General features: G+C 35.3%; 1 protein-coding gene across 4 annotated transcripts in view; it reads left to right on the plus strand.

The window, feature by feature from the left end:
* Positions 1 to 19,418, plus strand: part of CDK14 (cyclin dependent kinase 14) — a gene marked incomplete at both ends in the record, with an annotated part of 470,170 nt that overhangs the window by 321,073 nt on the left and 129,679 nt on the right. For 3 of the 4 annotated variants that reach the window (XM_084229436.1, XM_084229438.1, XM_084229439.1), the window contains one exon: positions 4,150 to 4,270. In XM_084229436.1, coding sequence (XP_084085562.1) covers positions 4,150 to 4,270 — 121 coding nt within the window. The remainder of the gene's footprint in view (positions 1 to 4,149; positions 4,271 to 19,418) is intronic. The other variant, XM_084229437.1, reaches the window with a different exon arrangement.

Here is a 19,418-nt window from a genome sequence, read left to right on the forward strand (position 1 = left end):
AATAGTGGCACATCCTTTGTAAAGAATGAAAGGGCAGAGGGTACTCCTGCATATTGTATTTTTGTTGACTTTTCTAAGAGTTCCATTTAATAAGAAAAACATCAATGTTGCCATTTCTTTCTCAATTCCTTGATGAAAACAGAGACATGGGAATGACCATTCCTAAACCCCATTCCCTAAGTTCAGCAGTTTTCTCCATGGAGGTGGAGAGGTTTATTCAAGTCCACAGCCAGTTTTATCACCTGTAATAAGGATGCACTGAATTTGAAAGAATCATTGAAGGTACATAGAACGTACAATCTAACATATATTTGCATACAAATAAAAGGTTTTCACTGTTTTGGGATCCTAAAATAGTTTTCTAGTAAAATGCATTTTCTCCTGCACTCATGGCATATTACTTTTTCCCTGATTGAGCAGTGCACATGGCTGTAGGGATTTGTCGTTGGGGTTTTGTTGAATGTCTGCAGCACATACTCATAGCTCTGTCTAGTGGGGAATTAGATAGACCCGAATATAAAGCCCACGAACAGTATGAGCGGTGTCAAAATCTTTTTAGGTGAGAAATCACTGATAGATGACAGTTAAAACATGACATTAGTCACAGTTGCCTGCAGAACATACTCATTTGAGAAAACTCTGGTTTGAATATATAGCCCTACACAAAATGAGCATCTAAGGGGTGGATAGGCAAACAGCCCAGAATGAGATCAACTCACTCCAGTTAATTCTGTATCTGAAAAGGCAATGTAGTAAAGACAAATGAAAGAGAGTGGTCAACAGTGTCCATTGCAGCTGAGAGACCAAAGGAAATGTCTGAGGAATCTCCATTTGTTGACCTGCTTAGAGCAAATGGTGGAAGCACCCTCTTGTGATTTATTCTGCATGCCTGCCAGATGTTGGATTTTAGAGAATTATGAAAGGGGAATTCTTTCATTGGGTAAGAGGTTAACTATAAAGGCTTCTTAAATTTTCTGGAAATTTAAGACTCTGTTATGGTAACTGGTATAGGGCCACCCAACTTTGAATCTTTACCAGTAGACCTTGAATTGCAGGGTTGTTTATTTACTCCAGGGTCTTTAATGACTTAAAAAAGGCAGCTCCTTCAGTTTGGATACTCTGAATTGATATACAAGGCATTTTAAGTGCCCATAGAAACATGCACGCTTCCTATGCACATTCAATCAAAACATCAGTGTGCAAATAACTTGTACTCATCTACTTAGCATTTCACTTTGCTTTTTGACTTTTAATTCAAACTAAACATTAATGTAAGAAGTTTTGATAATAACCCATGAACTTCATCCTTTTTAAAAGATGGTGTAGTTCTCTTCCTGTAGTGTAACCATAGCAACTGACAAGGAACAGAGAAAGAAAGCTTTCACACATGCTGTGCTAATTAATCCTGTCCTACAGTTTCCCTTCAGCTGGAAGATGCAGTTTAATAAATTTTGCATGAGTAAGCGTGTTTTGATGCATGAACTGTGTGAATACATAGCAATATCTTCACCAAAAATATTTATTAAATATGTAGTTATATTCCTACCTCAAGGTGTGTTTTCTTCTCTTATGTGTTTTTCTTTTTGATTCATTGTTTTAATAATTTGTTCCTTTCTTGAAAAGTTTTAGGCTTTATCTTTCTAATGGTAGGAGGTATTTTTAGGGTGAAAGCATTTTATTTATCAATACACAGGATAATCTCCACAGAAAATGTTTATTAAATTGATGGTCTATATTACAGTAACATGATGGAAGTTTTTCTCGAGCAGTGAAGTGTGTATCTTAAAAATATTCTTCAATGAGTATCACATCTACAGTTAAACAATTTTTACAAATTGTGTTAACACATGAAAGACTCAGATACTGAAAACTCATTTTCACTCTTGTTTTGGGAAGTTTTGTGGCCCCTGTAAGTGGAGTTTTTAAGTAGTCCTTGACCTAGGCATGTGGGGAGGAGGGAAAAAAGTAGACAAAGCCTTTTCTGTTCATATTGTCCAGAAATATTGAGCCACTTTTGCAAACTCATATTCCAAGTGAACATAATTAGTGTGAAATTACATATAATTATTTAGATTTATACAATTGCTAGGTTATTTTGAAGTCTTCTTTAAAAAGTAGGAATATCACAATGTTTTATAACGAGGCTGTCTTCTAAGCTGTCAGAGAAAATCTCAGATTTTTTTCATTCTCCTATCCCCTGGCCTCACTTTCTGTCAACAAGGCCTCAGGAAAACCAAGGAAATCCAGAATGAATTTTTTTTTTTTTTTTTTTTTTGCATTGCATTTGACTTGACAACAGCATATGGAACAAGTCAGAACCTATTTTGGGACTTGTACTTAGCTCTTTAGTCTCTGTAGAAGCGTAGTTGTTTGAGAATTAAACCTTTTGATATATTTACTAAATTTGGAAACATTTTACCATCCTGATTGTTCTGTTATTCAGTTTTGCCTGAATTGATGTAAGATAATACCTGGAAGAAAAAATAAATAGATATTATTATGGTAATTGAATATCAAAAATAGCTATTTTATTCTTGTTAAGAAAAGTTTAGAAAAAAAAAAAGAAAAGTTTAGGACCACATATGTGTATGTATGTTTATGTGTGTATAAACTGTACATTTTAACATGCCATACTGATAAACAACCAATATAGTATGCCATTGTATTATCAAAGCTTTGTTGTTGGAAAAAATGAGTTATTTTAACTGTGTTTGAATTAATTAGAAATTCTTTGTCTGACCATATGTCTAATTTTTAAATTTGCAGATAATGTAAGAAACTGGGTATCAGGTGTTTTAATACATAGGAAAAAATCATGTTTCTAAGTACTATAAAATTTAAATAATCAGAACATAAAATGAAGAGAAGATGGTAACTTTACTGTGAAAATGTTGTGTGTATTGATCATAGCATTAATAAACATTGCTTTACACTTGTCAGAATATACCCAGATAGAAATCTATCACACAAGGACTTTTTTTGCTTTAAGAAAATCTATGGGTTTTGTGATTTTGAAAAGAATTATGTATTTGTAGCAGAAAATTCGGGAAACACTTAGAAAAACTTATTAAAATAAAAAACTGTATAATCACATATTTCAAAGCTAGCCACTAAAAACATTCAAATATATTTTCTGCTAATCTCTTTTCTATGTATTTATTTATTTATTTAAGGTTTATTTACTTTTATACAAGAACTGGGGTACAGGCCAGATGTGCAGGAGGGTGAGAGGATTCACTGGAGACAGAGCGGGGAACAGAACAGGCAGATTAAAGAAATACACTGCTGAGGGGAGCAGCTGGTGAGACAGGAGAGGTCTGCTTCGCCATGTGGGATTCTCGCTGGCCGGCCAGGATCAAACCCGCACTGCAGAGGCTGTGGACAGCTTCATAGTGCGGCGCTCAACCGCCTGCGCCACCAGGGAGGCCCCATGTAGTTATTTATGATGGAAGTCAAACTGGATATAATTTTAACATTATTTGGAACATTCCCCTAGTTTTTAAAAAATTCTTAGAAAACATGATTAATATTTCATGAGATTTATTTCACTATTTCTTTTTAGTTATATAGGTGGCTTTCAGATGAACTTCTTGAATATATATTGACTAGTTGGTGTTTGACAGAACTCTGAAACCATGAGTTTGGGAATAATCCTCTGAGAAAAGTACCATAATCTCTTCTTTCAACTCACAATACACATTAGAAAAATGAAGGGCACTGAGGAGTGTAGCAGTATGGAGACCTGTTTAAATTTTTAAAACATCATTTTTCTCCCAGCTAGCTGACCTTGAAACTCTTTCTCATGACACTTATTTCTAATTTTCAGAAGTAGATTTCCAGGAAAAATTCTTTGGACTGTGAGGAGCTTTCTAAGCTTCTGTGTAATATCTAAAAGTTAATGAATTACTTATTAACTCCCCTGATATTTTATTAAATTTACAATGCTTTATTAGGAAATGTAAATGATTTATTGGTTACGTATTTGAAACAGCAGACTACAATATGCATTCCCTATCCTTTCTAGTAACCTTGACATTGGATTCATAATTCTATATTACAGTATCACATTTGACCTTTTACAGTTGTGACCATTCAAATTTAAATTCTCTTGTTCTATTAATGCACATTTTTATTTTGTTTATCCCACAGGTCTTGCAAGAGCAAAATCCGTCCCTAGCCACACATACTCCAATGAAGTGGTTACCTTGTGGTACAGGCCTCCAGATGTTCTCTTGGGCTCAACAGAATATTCCACCTGCCTTGACATGTGGTGAGAAATACAAGCTTTACGCTATCTAATCTATCTGTAGTACTCCGTCTGGGTCAAGCCTATGCAAACATGCTAACAGTTTGAATGAAGATTAATGGTGCAGGATATTTGCCTGTGTGTGACAACCCTGCTGCATTTTTTGAAAACAAGATTGGAAATGTGTCCTAATCAGAGACTCCCTTGGAAGTGGTGTCTGGCAATGGCTCTTGATGGACAAGAGCAGAGACATTTTTCTGTCAACATAGTGATTTTTCAAAGGGACTTAATTTCTGGCCTTATAACAAGGAAGTTGGTACTTCTATAACATTAAGGATTGGAAGTAGGTGGAAAAATATTTAAATTCAAAGCTAATCTCAGAGTGGTCTGAACATTTTGCTGTGATTGCTAAGCACTAAATTCAGTTGCAATTTACCTTTTTTTGGTTACATTTCCTAGCCTTTTTTTTTTTTTTTTGACAGTTGTTTGTATTGTTTTTCCCCAAGGCTAGGAGGGAATTTGGTAAGAATAGATATTTTGATCATTAGTTGTATTGGAGGAAAATTTTGGAAATAAAGGTCAATGAATGCATCAGGTTATCACTTACTACCTTTCTCTTTCCCCTCCTGCTCTTTGCCTTATAGTGGAGAGTTGGCTATGCAAATAATCATTACCCATTTATTCTTGAATTATGCATAATTTCTCTCTGTTTTTTGAGTATGGAAATTTTAGGTTGTTTCAGGAAGGTCAGTTAAGGATTCTGCTAATAAAACATAGTTTCAAAATATTTGTTATTTGGAACCAGTTTTGTCTGAGTGCTTGGCAGCACGGTTAAGATTCTACCCTCAAAATTCAAAGACACTGTATTTTATATACTAGTGGCTTTTTCCTCACAAACCTGTAAAAGTGGTCGTTAAAGGATAAAGAGCTACATGAATTGTGACTTGGATCTGTTTCTGGCATGTAGTTTTTGATTTCCAGTCTTTGCCTCTCCCAACTCACCTCCTATCGTTTCCTCTGTGTGTATTGTGTGTGTGTGGTGTGCTAATTCTCTTGAGGAAAAACTGCTTTCTGCTAATTTGCTTTACCCAGAGACATAATGGCAACATGAGAAGAGGACTGTTATTTAAGTGGAAGAGAAGAAAACTGTTACAAAATAGTAGACCCCAAAGCCCTGTTGTCTGTCTGCCAAAAATACTCATTGCCAAAAATAGATAGTGTGTTATGTTGAACAGTTTTCCCATGTTTATTGGCTCTCCATTTCCAGGCCCTAAAATCTGACTTATGTCTATGCTATGCCTGTCATTCTGAATCTGATTTTATTACAAGTCATTTTCTAATTTTGTTATTATACTATAAGTCTGATAAAATATATGTATTTTTCCAGTTAGTGAGAAGTTCACAGGACACTGATTTTTGCATAATCAATGGCAGTGATACTGGGTACTTTAGAAGCTTCAAAGACCTAGAAATGGGACTGTAATTGAGTGATGGCTCAGCTGCACTGAAGAAAAGTGCAAATATTAACCCGTGGACAATAGCAGAGGCAGGTGGCAGTGGTTTCGGGCTATTTTTACAGTTCGTTTACCATCCTGGGGCAGTAGGGTAGTAACTAAAAACTAACGATCCCTACACACTGTTACACTTTCCAGTTTTCTGTTTAAATAGCCACAGGCAATAAAAATATTAATGAAGACATATCTGCATTAATGTTAGAGAAAGTGATGGGAATCAGAGTTTGCCATGCTGTTATGGTTTACCGCGCTAAGTCTTCCAACACCGGGGCAATGTGTGAATATACTGTGTGATATGATAACTTCTCAAGAAAGATAGTTTTTGATACCTTTGTCTCCCTTCGTGAAGGAGAATTTAAGCAGAGGAATCATATTGGACAAAGTCTGGTGTATAACTTTCCTTAACTCTTGGATTTTATAACCCTTTGAAAGTCAAGGCATAGGGAATATCTTTAAGCTTCTAAACCAAATAGGCTTATTACCAAATGTGAAAACCACATTAAGAGATGTGCAAATGTGAAAAGCAGCTTATCTGTTTAGTTCCTTCCAAATCAGGGAGCTCTGCTGTAGGTCATTGCTCTAAATAAACTTTATATTCCTTTGTAGAATCTTATAAACATGTTTACAGCTGTGTTTGTTTTCTAAAGCAGGTTACTTGGGATCATCTTAAGGGATTAATTTTTAACATAGTTTGACCAAGTTATATCTAATAAATAATTACCTCATCAAGATCACAGTGCTTTTAGGGGGCCATAATATATAGTGGCATTACATTGTGGCCTCAATTTCAGTGCTTCCCAAGATGGTGTGTGAAGAATGATAGCATGCCAGTCTCTTCCTTTCATCATGTTTTAAAAAGCTAATTAACATATTAACTATGCTTGTCAAAATGTGGGGCAAATCATTTATAAATAAGCCTGTCAAATGTAATGAGGTTGCATATTAAATCACCCTTTTCTCTATTACATCTTTGATTTAAGATTAAAATTAATTTATTTAACATTGTAGCAGCTGGGTGACTAGAAAAAAATTTCCATACCCATGTTGATATATAGAAAAATGTCTGCATCAAAATTAACTTTGCATATGTCAGAAAAGAAATTGCTTATTTACTGAGTGTTATAAGGCCGTGCAGCATTGATTTTTATTAAATAAGCTTAATCACCATACATGTTCGCAACATACAGAATTTTGCCAGCATCCTTCATAATGCCATCATCCTTAAGGATCTCTCATAAACCAAGGAAATTTATGCAATAAAACCTTCCTAGGATTCCCATTTGTTTATCAGTGTTTTAAGAGAGAGAATCATAAATGAATCCTCTTCTATCCCCCACTCTGAAAATGAATTTGTTCTATATGAGGTCTTGCGCTAAGTATTTGAATAATACTAAATTGGACATTAAGGAATAATAATAACAGTAGTAAAAGTAATACATACTTTCATTAAATCCAAACTATATTCTAAGTCCTAATGCTTTATTACTGACCTTATGTAGCAGAATACTGCAGAAGAAAACAAAACCCAGAGAGATTAAATAGCACTTTCCCAGACTTATTAGCTTCAAACTACCCCACATTCAAGTTAACCCAGTCGAACGCCCTTTCTCTTTACAGTATATTATATAATATCTGACAATCATATATAAGAAATTGCTCTTTGTTTCATTAGAAAAGTGGTCATAAAATACAAATACAATAAAATTCCTATTTTATAACTTATGTTCTTTTTTAAAAAAGATTTATTTATTTATGCATATAAGATCTGGGGTACAGGTCAGAAGTGTAGGGGGTAAGAGGATTCACCACAGACGGAGTGGGGAACAGAACAGGCAGGCTGACTGAGTACACTGCTGAGAGGAGCAGTGGGTGAGTCAAGAGAGGTTTGCTGCACCATGTGGGTAGCTTCCTTGCCGGGGATCGAACTCGTGCTGCAGTGGCTGCGGATAGCTTCACAGGTTGTGTCTTAACCCCTTGCGCCACCAGGGAGGCCCTATAACTTATATTCTGAGTCATGTTGGACTCTTTGCATGCCTCAAATAAAATGGGTGACTTTCACCAACACCCTTGTGCACTGCCTTTCTTCCCCTCACAACTTGGTCTCCATTATATATATGTGTGTGTGTGTGTATATATATATATATATACACACACATAATACACATATACACACACATCATGTACATATGTATCTGTAGGTATATACAAACATGTATATTGTCCAAGGAGTATCTCTGAAATATACTTAGTATATGAATTATTGGATTGAATGCATTTTATGGGACCAATATCTATGCTGGCATGTATTTTCCCAGTAATAAATCATTACTCATTTTCTACTTCTAAAGTAAAAGAATCTGTAACATCTTATCAAAGAAAGTTCTAGTTTTCTAAACTCTTTTAAAGATTATAATAGGTTTCAAAATATTTGTATTTAATTTATATTTTTCAAAGTTTATTTCAAATTAAGATATAAATAAAATAAGTTTAACCTGCTTTAAAAAAAAAGAATGCAGGTAAGAATGAGAATTTGAGTTTATGAGCTACGTGAAGTCATCTGTCAACCCTATTTGCACATTTTCTAACTAATCAGTTCAAGGAAGACACTAATTAGTTACAGTCAAAAGTAAAAACTCTTTAAGAGCTCTTGAGAGCTGCTCAAATAATACATAATACATTGCACCTATGATGAAAAAGAACCAAGAAACAGCCAGAAGTACATCCAGGTAGTTGAAAGCTGGACTCATGGTGGAAGCTATTGTTTCTAAGCCCATTCATGAATGAAGCTCCTTAAATTAGGATGAACATGTATTTATCACCCATGCAAGGACCCCTGTAATAGTTGATATTAATTTTGCCAGGAGAATAGGTGTAAAACAGGATCTAATCATGGCACATGGTCATTTTTTTTCTCATAAAGCATTGGAGTAATATTTTGCTAGATAATAATGCCTTTGAGTACTTAATTCACCCTTAAGGACTACTGGCTACAAACTCAAATTCCTCATGAAAAAATTCAATTATTTTGCTTAATTTTTAATTAATTATCCCTGAAAGTACTATTCTCTAATATTAGATTTTTAAGGCATTATAAAGTGGCTTACAACATGCCGAATTTAGTGATGCCTCTAAGGTGCTGAAGACTGCCAGTTATACTTCTCCATCAAAAACTTGGCATCGTTATTGTTTTTATATCCCTGTTGTTTGTCATTATGCTGTGAGAAGACTGTATGTGTGTTTTCAGTGGATATGTTTGATGATTTATTTGTGATAAATTAGCTGAATAATAATATATAAAATGGAATATTGTATGCTGTCTTTGCTACTAAATATTTTTTTTTAATTTTTATCAATTTTATTTTTATATTCCCCATAGAATTGCAACCCCCTTATTTTGACCCCAATCCCTCCCCTCCCTGCCCCTCACCCCTCATAGAGTGTCTCTGGTTCATAGTTTTTGTTGATTTTGATTTTCACTTTCTTATAGTTATTCATTTTCCTGGTCCCTTATTTAAGTTTTCTACATTCCTGCTATGAGTGAGACCATCCGGTATTTTTCTTTTTCTTTCTGGCTTATTTCGCTGAGCATGATCCCTTCTAGCGCCATCCATGTTGCTGCAAATTGCATGTGTTTATCTTTTTTGATTGCTGAGTAATACTCCATGGTGAATATGTACCACATCTTCTTGATCCAGTCATCTCTTTTTGGGCATTTGGGTTGTTTCCAAAGCTTAGCTATTGTAAACAGTGCTGCTATAAACATTGGGGTGCAGGTGCATAAAAATTGCCCTCCTTTTATCATTGATGGCAGAGTAATTGGCTACGCACTTGGTTTTGAGGTGATTTTTAAAAAGCTTTTTAAAAAGCCTCCCGGTGGTGCAGCAGTTGAGTGCTGGGTTGCGAAGCTGCCTTCAGCCTCTGCAGCGCCAGTTCGATCCCTGGCCCCTGGGTGAGAGGCCCACATGGCCTGCAGACCTCTTCTGCCTCCCGCTGCTCCCCTCAGCAGTGTATTTCGTTGGTCTGCCTGTTCTGTTCCCCACTCTGGCTCTGGTGAATTCTCTCACCCTCCCGCACTTCTGACTGTACCCAGTGTTGTATAAATAACTAAATAATCTTTAAAAAAATAAAAAAGCTAATTATAATGAGTAAGTTTCATGATGCTTATGATAGCCCTTATTATACCCAACTATCTCAATGGTTTGTCAAAAAAGCAAGAGGTGGTTTCATGTGAAATTCTTTTAGAAATGTAAGAACCCACAAATATTGAGTATAATGTTCTTATCATCTCCTAGGATATTAATAAGCCAGGCTAAATATGTTGCATTTATATTGGAATATAAATCCAAGGTATATAGGATAACTAAGAAATGGAAGTTGCTGTATTTGATTTTAGGGAGACCACCATACCACTAATTTTAGAGAATCAGAGAGGGTATCTCTCTTAATTCCCTGTGTATGTGTGATTTTGTAATATCTAAACCATTGCATAATGTTTAGAGAACGCTGAATGTACGCTACCACCTTTTGCATTTTAAGTTGTGTATTTGTGGAAATCAATTCTCTGATCATGTAACTGTTTTTGTATGTAAATAAGAGGCAGTATTGTAGTTAGAAATTGAAGTTAGGTTCTGTCTGCATTATTCCTCAGATGTGTGACCTTGTTTAACCAACTCTTTAACTATATTTAGCTTCAATTCCCATGTCAGAAAACAATGATAGTCAAACTGATTTCCAGAATAACCACTTACTTAGAACTCTTACTACAGTAACAATAATAAAAGCAGTAATCTCCTACCTCAGTGATGTTCACCTTTTAATCTTTTCTAGAAGCAACTACTTCCAACTTTTATTATCTACCTCTACATGTCTTAAATAACTGTTTCTTTTGCTAATTATTAATTTACTATTTTAGAAATTGTCTATTTGGTAGGTGTTATGATAGATGAGGATTTAACTCTTTCCCATCAACCTCTTCCCACTCCACTTTCATCTCATTCTCCCAATATGGATGCTAGATCACTTTTTGAAGCATTAATATATAAACATTTTAATGGTTTAAATCAAGTTGTATTAATAATTTTGTATCCTTTCTTGCATAATCCTTTTTCCTGCATATAACAATTTCTTATTTTTATTAATTTTTTGTCTTTGTTCTTCCTATTACCAATTACTTATAAGTGTAAAAGATTTGTTAGTTCCATATAAAAAAATATTTTCCAAAAGCTTACACACCTCAGCAAATCAACTATTCCCATTTAATTTTATTGATATCTCTCTGACTCAAGCTTTTTCTTGAAACTTCTCTCTGCTCTCTTATTTCTTCCTTAGGGTAGTAAAAATTTATTACTTTGGGACTTTCATTTGTCACTTCCCTGTTGTAGGGTCTAAGCTGATTATTCTCTACTTTCTCCCAAATCTGTGTCTGCCCTCTTTTGCTCTTCCCAGTGACCTGGATGGCTGACCCGTATGCAGTGTGTGCTACGAGCTGCCTGGACTCCTGGTTTACATTTGGGTTCAGGCAGTAGACAAGTGGGAGGAGGGGGAGATTGAATACTCTTTCCTCATTCTTCTCTACTTTAGGCTTTATATCTGGAAATAATTGGCTATAGCTTCTGCCAAGAAATTACTCTTCTTCCATGGCTCCACTGTCCATAGATTCCAACCTTAACTTTTTCTTTTATGGGGTGAGTGATGACTTTCTGTCAGTTTGTGTCTTGTGGTTTCCCTTACATCTCTGTAAGTAGTCATTTCATGAAAGTCTGTTCTTGGTTGGATTAATTTTCCTTCATGTTGATTACTGATTCCCTGTTTTCTGGATTCCAGGTCTGTCTCCTCTAGTCTCCTCAAACAGAACACATTAGAGAGATAGTTTCAATTGTTTTCCAAAAATGTCTTCATTTACTCCCACATATGATTGATATATTTTGGCTGAGTATATAATTAGATATTTTCTCCAGATTTTGAATGCATTGCTTCATTTCTTTAGACCCTCAGTGTTGCTGCTGAGAAGGTTGATTCCATTCTGATTGTCAGTGATTTGTGTACTATCTTTCATTTTCTCTTGGAAAAGTGTCAAACTCAACTATCAGTCCCTGGAATTCTGAATTTTCAAGATAATGTACTTTGGTAATTCTTTTCTTATTACTGCTGGGTGAATTCTCTTCATTATAAAGACTTTCAGTTCTTAGGAAGGTTTAGAATTTGTTAAAGTTCTTTTTAACTGAGGTATCATTGATGTACAACAGTGTATGTAATTTAGGGGTGTAGGTTCACACCTCTTCAGATGTGTGTTATCACATCATGCCTACCACCAAAACACCTATATTCCTCCATTATAGGCCGTTGTCTACCCTTCTCCCACCTTCTGCCTCAGTTCTTCAATATATTTGTTTCCATCATCTATATCTGAAAAAATTGTTTTAGTTAGATATTAGAATTTCTATAATAAAACTCTATTCTTGAAAATTATCTTTTCTTTCTTCTTTAAAAAAAAATCATTTACCATATGTATAACTCCCCCTACTTTCATTTTCTCTGGTTTCTGTTGGAAGATTTCTTCAAATTCGGGAGTGGCAGAAAGTTTTAGCTGTTCATTTGCTTTAATAAATGAGATAATATGATCTACAACTTACGAGGAACAACTAACTAGTCAGTTCATTATATATTGTTCATGTAAAAATTGGACTTTTCTTTGGAACATCCTCAAACATCAGGGTATGAAGGCTCCTCTGTATCCTTCCTCCGATGCTGATTTCTGGCAGCCAGCATTCTTAAAGCAAGACTTGAAAGGGGAGCTGATGGTCACACAGACCAATAAAAATATTTTTCAATTAATTCCTCTGTGCCTTGCCCTGCTCTCTGCCACATCATTATCCATTATCCTCAATTTGAAGCTTTGGGGATTTAATTTCTCCAGGGAATAAACACTCAGTATCTTGCTAGTGGATTGGGGTAGATGATGATTGGAGAAAAAACATCACTCAATTGATTTTACAAAGTTTCACTCCTCCACCCTTTTACCAGTTGTCAGGCTCATCTTCACACTTTCTTGGACTTGTATGTATCTGAGCCTTTTCTGAGTTGTTGCAGGTAAATACTCTGACTATAAATTGAAGTAGCACTCTCCTGTTATCTGCCTGTATTGCCATACTTTCATCCAAATGTGCTGAAATTAATTTATTCTTTGTTTAAAATTTTATTCCTTAACTGACATTTTGGTCACTTTGAGGAGGATGTGGGGTCTTGGTACATTTTACTGCATCTTCTACTCTTTTGATACTTCAGTGTTCATGGCTTTGATGATAGATGATTGACTACAAAGGCCCTTGACCTCAAGAAATTTGTGATTTGCTCAGACACATATTTGAATTACAAGTGTTGATGGGTGGGAAGCAATCAAGCAGCATAGTGTAGACAGAAACCTGAATGACAGCCAGGATCTTAGTGTCAAGTAGTGGAAATTTGTAACCCTTCCCATTTAACTGTTAGTGAAATAATGACAATTTATGAAAACACACTTGAGAAAAAAGCCATGTGCCTTTTGATGAGCTAGTGATGAAAGGAGATAGAATGTGAAGTGATAATTCTTTAAAAGATTTAAATATTTACATAAATTTGAAAACTTGATTGTAGAAGGTAGTTCTTTAGGTCCATGGCATATGTGAGTTCATCCTGTTTGCTGTTATAACAAGCAAAGACAATTAATGACACTCTTTCAACAGATGTTCCAGTCAATGTAAAGTTTCCAATTCAATGAAGATGAAAAGGTAGAATGTTAACTTACTGGTTAACGTGATTGAGTGGAGATGTGACTAGAAGGAAAGTAGGAGCTTGTATAAATACCACTGTGTGTGTATTAATGATTGAAGGAATCTGGGCATAGATTTCACACTGTTCATTACAGGACAGAAGTAAGGACTTATATGCTGTTGTGACATCTGTGAATACATTCTTTAGGACACTGCATTAGATGCAAATTTGGAGTATAGTTAAATTAAAAATCACATTTTTATTTAATGGTATTCTGCTGTATTGATTAATATAACTTGCATATACTGGTTATTTTTCTTAGTTGTAGATGCTATATTATGTAATTGATAAACCTAGATATTTGTATTTTTTTTTCAGTTTTACTCTTCAAATATAATATCTTTAGATTCGTACTGGTAAACAACATAATATGGAGAAAAAAGATTATACAATAATTAAAAAAGAATTAAAGTCAAACTTTACTAAAATAGTGAATCAATGGCCAGGAAATAGTGTACTAAATTCCATTAAAAATGAAGACAGGGCCTCCCCGGTGGTGCAGCAGGTTGAGTGCAGCGCTGTGAAGCTGTCTGCAGCCTCTGTAGCATGGGTTCAATTCCCAGCCGGCTGGGGAGATACCACATGGTACAGCAGACATCTCCTACCTCACCCGCTGCTACCCTCAGCTGTGTCTTTGGTCCATCTGCCTGTTCTGCTCCCCACTCTGTCTCTGGTGAATCCTCTCACCCTCCCGTGCCTCTGGTCTGTACCCCAGTTCTTGTATAAATAAAAAAATAAATCTTTTTTTAAAAAAAAGAAAATAAAGCTCAATCATAGTCTTTGACATTTAGTAATTACTAAGGATAAAATCTGAGTAGTTTCCTCTTTTCCTATATACATGTGTATTGTTCATATTTTGCTACCCCATCTTATATTTCTCTATTTCCATGTGAAGCAGTAGATTCCAAGAATGTTTGCATTCTGCAGAGCTTATCAAGACTTTTTTATTCTTTGTCACTGATAATTCAAATCATTCTCTCCTGACTGTTTTTCCATATTTGTTTCTAAGAACAGAATATGTTTATGGTCTAATGAAAACAAATTAAAAAGCTTTATTATATCAACTATATAACCCTTTGAAATCAATTCATAATTTTGTTTATTATTGTTTTATGTTCACTTTATATCCTCCCCTCCATCTTCCCAAATCTAACTGGTTGTTGATGACAAAGGGGAAAAAAAATACCTCTTGAATTCCGGGGCAGCCCACTTTCCCCACTTCCCACAAAGATCTTCTTTACCGTACACTTGTGGGGTTTTTTTATAATTTTTTATATAGCATTTTATATTTCTCTGTATTTCCATGTGAGACTATAGATTCCAGGAATTAGATGTTTGTATAATTCTATGTGAATATCTTCATGCATGCATTCATTCATTCATTCAACAATTCATTGAACAGTCAACCTTACAGAATGTCCAGAGGTTCAAGGTTGAAAAAGACCTGATCTGTGTCCTGAAGCAGCACCCACTGTATTTAACATAATTTCATGGGTGTTAAAAACACTGTAGGCTCTGTGGAGTGTCTGGTCTGCACAGCCACATTTCAGGGTAGGTCTTTGAGACTATTCTAAGAAGCCCACAAACCTCTCCAAAAAATTGGAAAATAAGGTTTACAAAGCAGAGGCTTTTACCTGCACATATTCCATGTATTATCTAAGATATCAGTTTATACTCAAATATTTTATTGTCAGTTATCATCCATCCGGTAAAATATTTTAGAAGTGTTCATTCCAAAATTCTGAACTATAGTCCTTCAAAATCCAGTTATGCTGTTTGATAACTGGTACTAAATCTATCAACTTAACATGCTGAAATTGAAGTTCAGAATACTCCATATAGGAGAGTAATTTCCATGAAGTTTTCAGCAGTGATTTCTTTTTCTAATATGTGAGATGTAGGATGTCTAAAAAGATTGTTTGAATGTGTCATTTGCTTTGATCTTTGAGATAATTACTGAACAATTTTCTTCCTAATACCTCACATTATTGCAGGATGATTAATACATGTCCAGGGGAAAAAAAAGCGTTAATGTGACTTCATTATTCTGCATCAGATATCATATCAACAGAAATTAAAGATGTGCAAGACTTATTAATTTGTTTTTTCCTGTCCTGCCTAATCTATAGTTATTCCTTGGAGAAATGCTTTCACTGGCAGTATTTCAAATGACTACTCAAATGAGACTTCTCTAGTCTTTCATAGGATATAGGTATCACTTTTTTTCAATGCAGTATTTTGAGTTTTATAGTTTTTTATTTTTTTCTCTTTACAGTAGTCCTCATTAAGGGCCTTTCCTATTTATATTTTTGTATGAATTGTGACCGGTATCTGGAGGTACCTAGTCTGAATATTTCCATGTATCTCTATAGCTCTTGGTTATTATTTTAAGACTATCTTTGGGGCCTTCATCATCTATCAGAATCTATTTTAAATATTCAAGCATTTGTAAACATTGACAACCATCTTCTTTTCCAAAAATATCAGTGGAGATAGTATCCAGTTTTTCAGGATAGTTAATTGTTTTTTCTGTCCAAGCCTCTCATTTTCAAGACTTGATTTTGGTATTATCATTATCCTCATCAGCATTTGTGTTCCAGTAGAGAGAACAAACTTGCCATCTCTATTTTTTCTTTCTTTAGTCTCAACAGACAGGTCAAATAAAGACACATTGTTCTAGAGGGAGGCAGCATGGCATAATGAATGGCTCTGTGGCCTGGGATTTAACAACACATTTTCAGGTTCTGGTACTGAAACTAAGCCATTTAAAAATGCAATACAGTTTCTTAGCATGTAAAAAACAAAACCTTGTCTTAGGTATTCTAGCAACTCCCTCTATTTCTGAATTTTAGCATTCTAGTAAATTGTACTGCTGTGAACCAGATGTTTCCATGGAGACTGCTGGAATTCCTTTGGAGTGAGTTATAAATGAAGTTAGAATTTAGATATTTTCATGAAATTACTGGTTTATTTTTAGTGTTTAATTGTTATATGATACTATTACTGCTAAGTTAATTTTCTTTCTCTACTGTTGTTTCTTGTCTCTTGTATGCACTCCTCAGACTAGTTTATGTGATTAATTCATTAATATTAAAGATATTCATTGAATACCTATTTGTATCAGACGTTATGTCAATTTCTGGTGATGCAGAGGTAGAAATACATGTCCATGCCTTCGAGGTCAGAGGGAAAGGACAGTGTGATAAATTATAACCACAAGTACACATTTAGTATTGTGGAAACTCACATGGTTATGTGATAAGTTTGTCCTTGGTGGATGGTTGAGTAAAGATGGGAACACAGAGGGTCAGGGATTGTTTCACCAAGTGACAGTTGTCAAAACCATCTGTCTAAGTTGACAAAACTAGAGTTGAAGGACATAAAGGACGTACATGGACAAAGGTACCACAAAGGGTGAAACAGCTGATTTTGGTGGGTAGGGAAGAAGGACAGGGGTTAGGAAGCAGGTGGAGGGAAAGGGAGGAATACAGGGAGGGGCAAGGTGATTGGGAATCAGAATGAAGTAGTATTTGGGGATAGTTAGGCTATTACAACTTGATAATGGGATGTAAATAAGTAAGAGTTTCAGATGATTTCTGGGTTTTTAACTTAGATGATGGGACCAGAACCCAAAAAGAGGCTTTTATCATATGATTTAAAAAAATACACATACAGTGCCTCCCCGGTGGCACAGCGGTTGAGTGCTGGGGTGTGAAGCTGCCCACAGCCTCCACAGCGCCGGTTCGATCCCTGGCCACCGGGCGAGGGTCCCACATGGCGCGCAGACCTCTCCTGCCGCCCGCTGCTCCCCTCAGCAGTGTACTTCGTCAGACTGCTTGCTCTGCTCTCCCCTCTGGCTCTGGTGAATTCTCTCACCCTCCCACGCTTTTGACTGTACCCAGTGCTTGTATAAATAAATAAATAAATCTTTTAAAAAAAATACACATACACAAGTGCTATGTATAAATGTACTGCAATGTACACATATTAAAATCTGTATAGGTGTATGAATATTATAATGTGAGCATTAGAATTGTCATTAGAATTTAAGAAGCTTTTATGCCACTTGTTACTTTGAGGTTTCCGGGCTTCCTGAGCACTTCATTTGCCTTATTTCCATGTGGATGTTGAAAAGTGACCCCACTCACCTTACTGTACCACCTCCTAAGTCAGCAATACCTTCCTGTACTTCATTCTTTGCTTCGGTTTAATTTTTGCTTAATTTGGACAAATACAACTTCTTCCGGATATAATTATGTTTCATAGTTTGAAAAACACATCTTAAAGTTTCCTCTTACATATAATGTCTGGGTTTTTTTGTTTTTTTGGGTTTTTTTGACCTGAATGTGTATTATGAGATGGGCTTTTACTCACAGTCTGGTGTTTTGTTGTTTTCATTCCTTGAGCGCTAAGTACTCCATAGAAGTATTTGACTAAGATATATTGTGCCTATCTGTGCCTAATGAAGCACTAACCACAGTAAATGATGAGTGACAGTTTAATCAATTCAATTGCTTCAATAGTCACCAAGGGCATGTGGAATGTAGTTTTTTTAATCTTTCGCTTTCAAATACTGCAAATGCCAACATGAAAAGATCACATCAGTTATGCATAATAACTCTTCTTACAATTTATAGCAAAATAAAATCAAAGAAAAATTTTTTATCTTTTAGAGGCTAAGCTGCTTTGGTCTTGTCTTTTTTAAAACTAATATATTCATTCTGTGAAAGAAAAGAAAGATAAATAAATGACCACTTTGGTGCATTTGCACTAGCTTTAATTGCATAATGGTATATGTCAGTGAACCATGGCTAAATAAAATTACCTATTAGATTAATTAACGTGGAGTCTTTCTGAGTTAGTGTCGCATCTGTGTGTTCAGATCAGAATGTGTTTAGCATTTAATCTAACTTATTTTTGGTTCTTTTGAAAGGGACCAGAATACATATTCAGAGAATTAATCTGAGTTATAAAACTCCTGCCTAAAGAGAATTCCCAACATTCCTTTAGATTCTTGCTGCTCATTTTTTGGTCTTTAGACCAAAAAATATTGCTTGTTGGAAATGCAGGACTTCAGACCTCAATACAGACTTGGTAAATCAGAATCACATTCTAACAAGAGTCCCACATGACTGGCATACACATTAAGGATGAGGAGTGCTGCCTCAGATGCTGTTTTCCAGCAGACACATAGGCTTTAAGGAAGTTTCTGAGGCTGCTGTGATGCTGAAAGGGAGGAAGGCAAAGAACTAACTTACAGTGAGTTGTGTTTTTATTCATCCGCTGTTCTCCACCCAGAACCAGCTTGATGCTGTCTTTATCTACAACCCTCTCCTAAAATTTTAATGATGCGTATTGCTCTGAGTGGGTCTAAATAATTCTCTAAACTTTAGTAGAGACCTCATAACTTCCCATTCGGGAAGGCTGCATAAGAAGATGCAGGCTTCTCTCATGGCACTAGTCATAGCTGTTAACTCATTGTCATCTCTGCATGTACTCAGCACACAGGCTGCACTGTGTTATGATCGCCCTGGATTCTATGCTGTCAATCTCTGCTTACAGCTATTTATCGAAAGGACTCTCAAGTCTTAGCTAATAAATGGATGAAATTAGAGACTAGATTCTAGTAGTTTCTGAGATTTTAATTGGACCATATTTTAAAATATTACAGTCTTTCCATATTATCTACTGAGGCTGAACCAAACCATCGCCTTACGAACCGCTCTGAGAATTAGGGAGGAAGGAGAATAATTTTTTATTTTTGATGGCTAAAATTAGATTAATGTCAAGTATATAAATAACTTCTAGGTCCCATTTTAGAGTTATTCATGTAGGATAATCATTTACTG

Source organism: Talpa europaea (genome assembly GCF_964194135.1).
Source record: "Talpa europaea genome assembly, chromosome: 3".
NCBI classification, from domain to species: domain Eukaryota; kingdom Metazoa; phylum Chordata; class Mammalia; order Eulipotyphla; family Talpidae; genus Talpa; species Talpa europaea.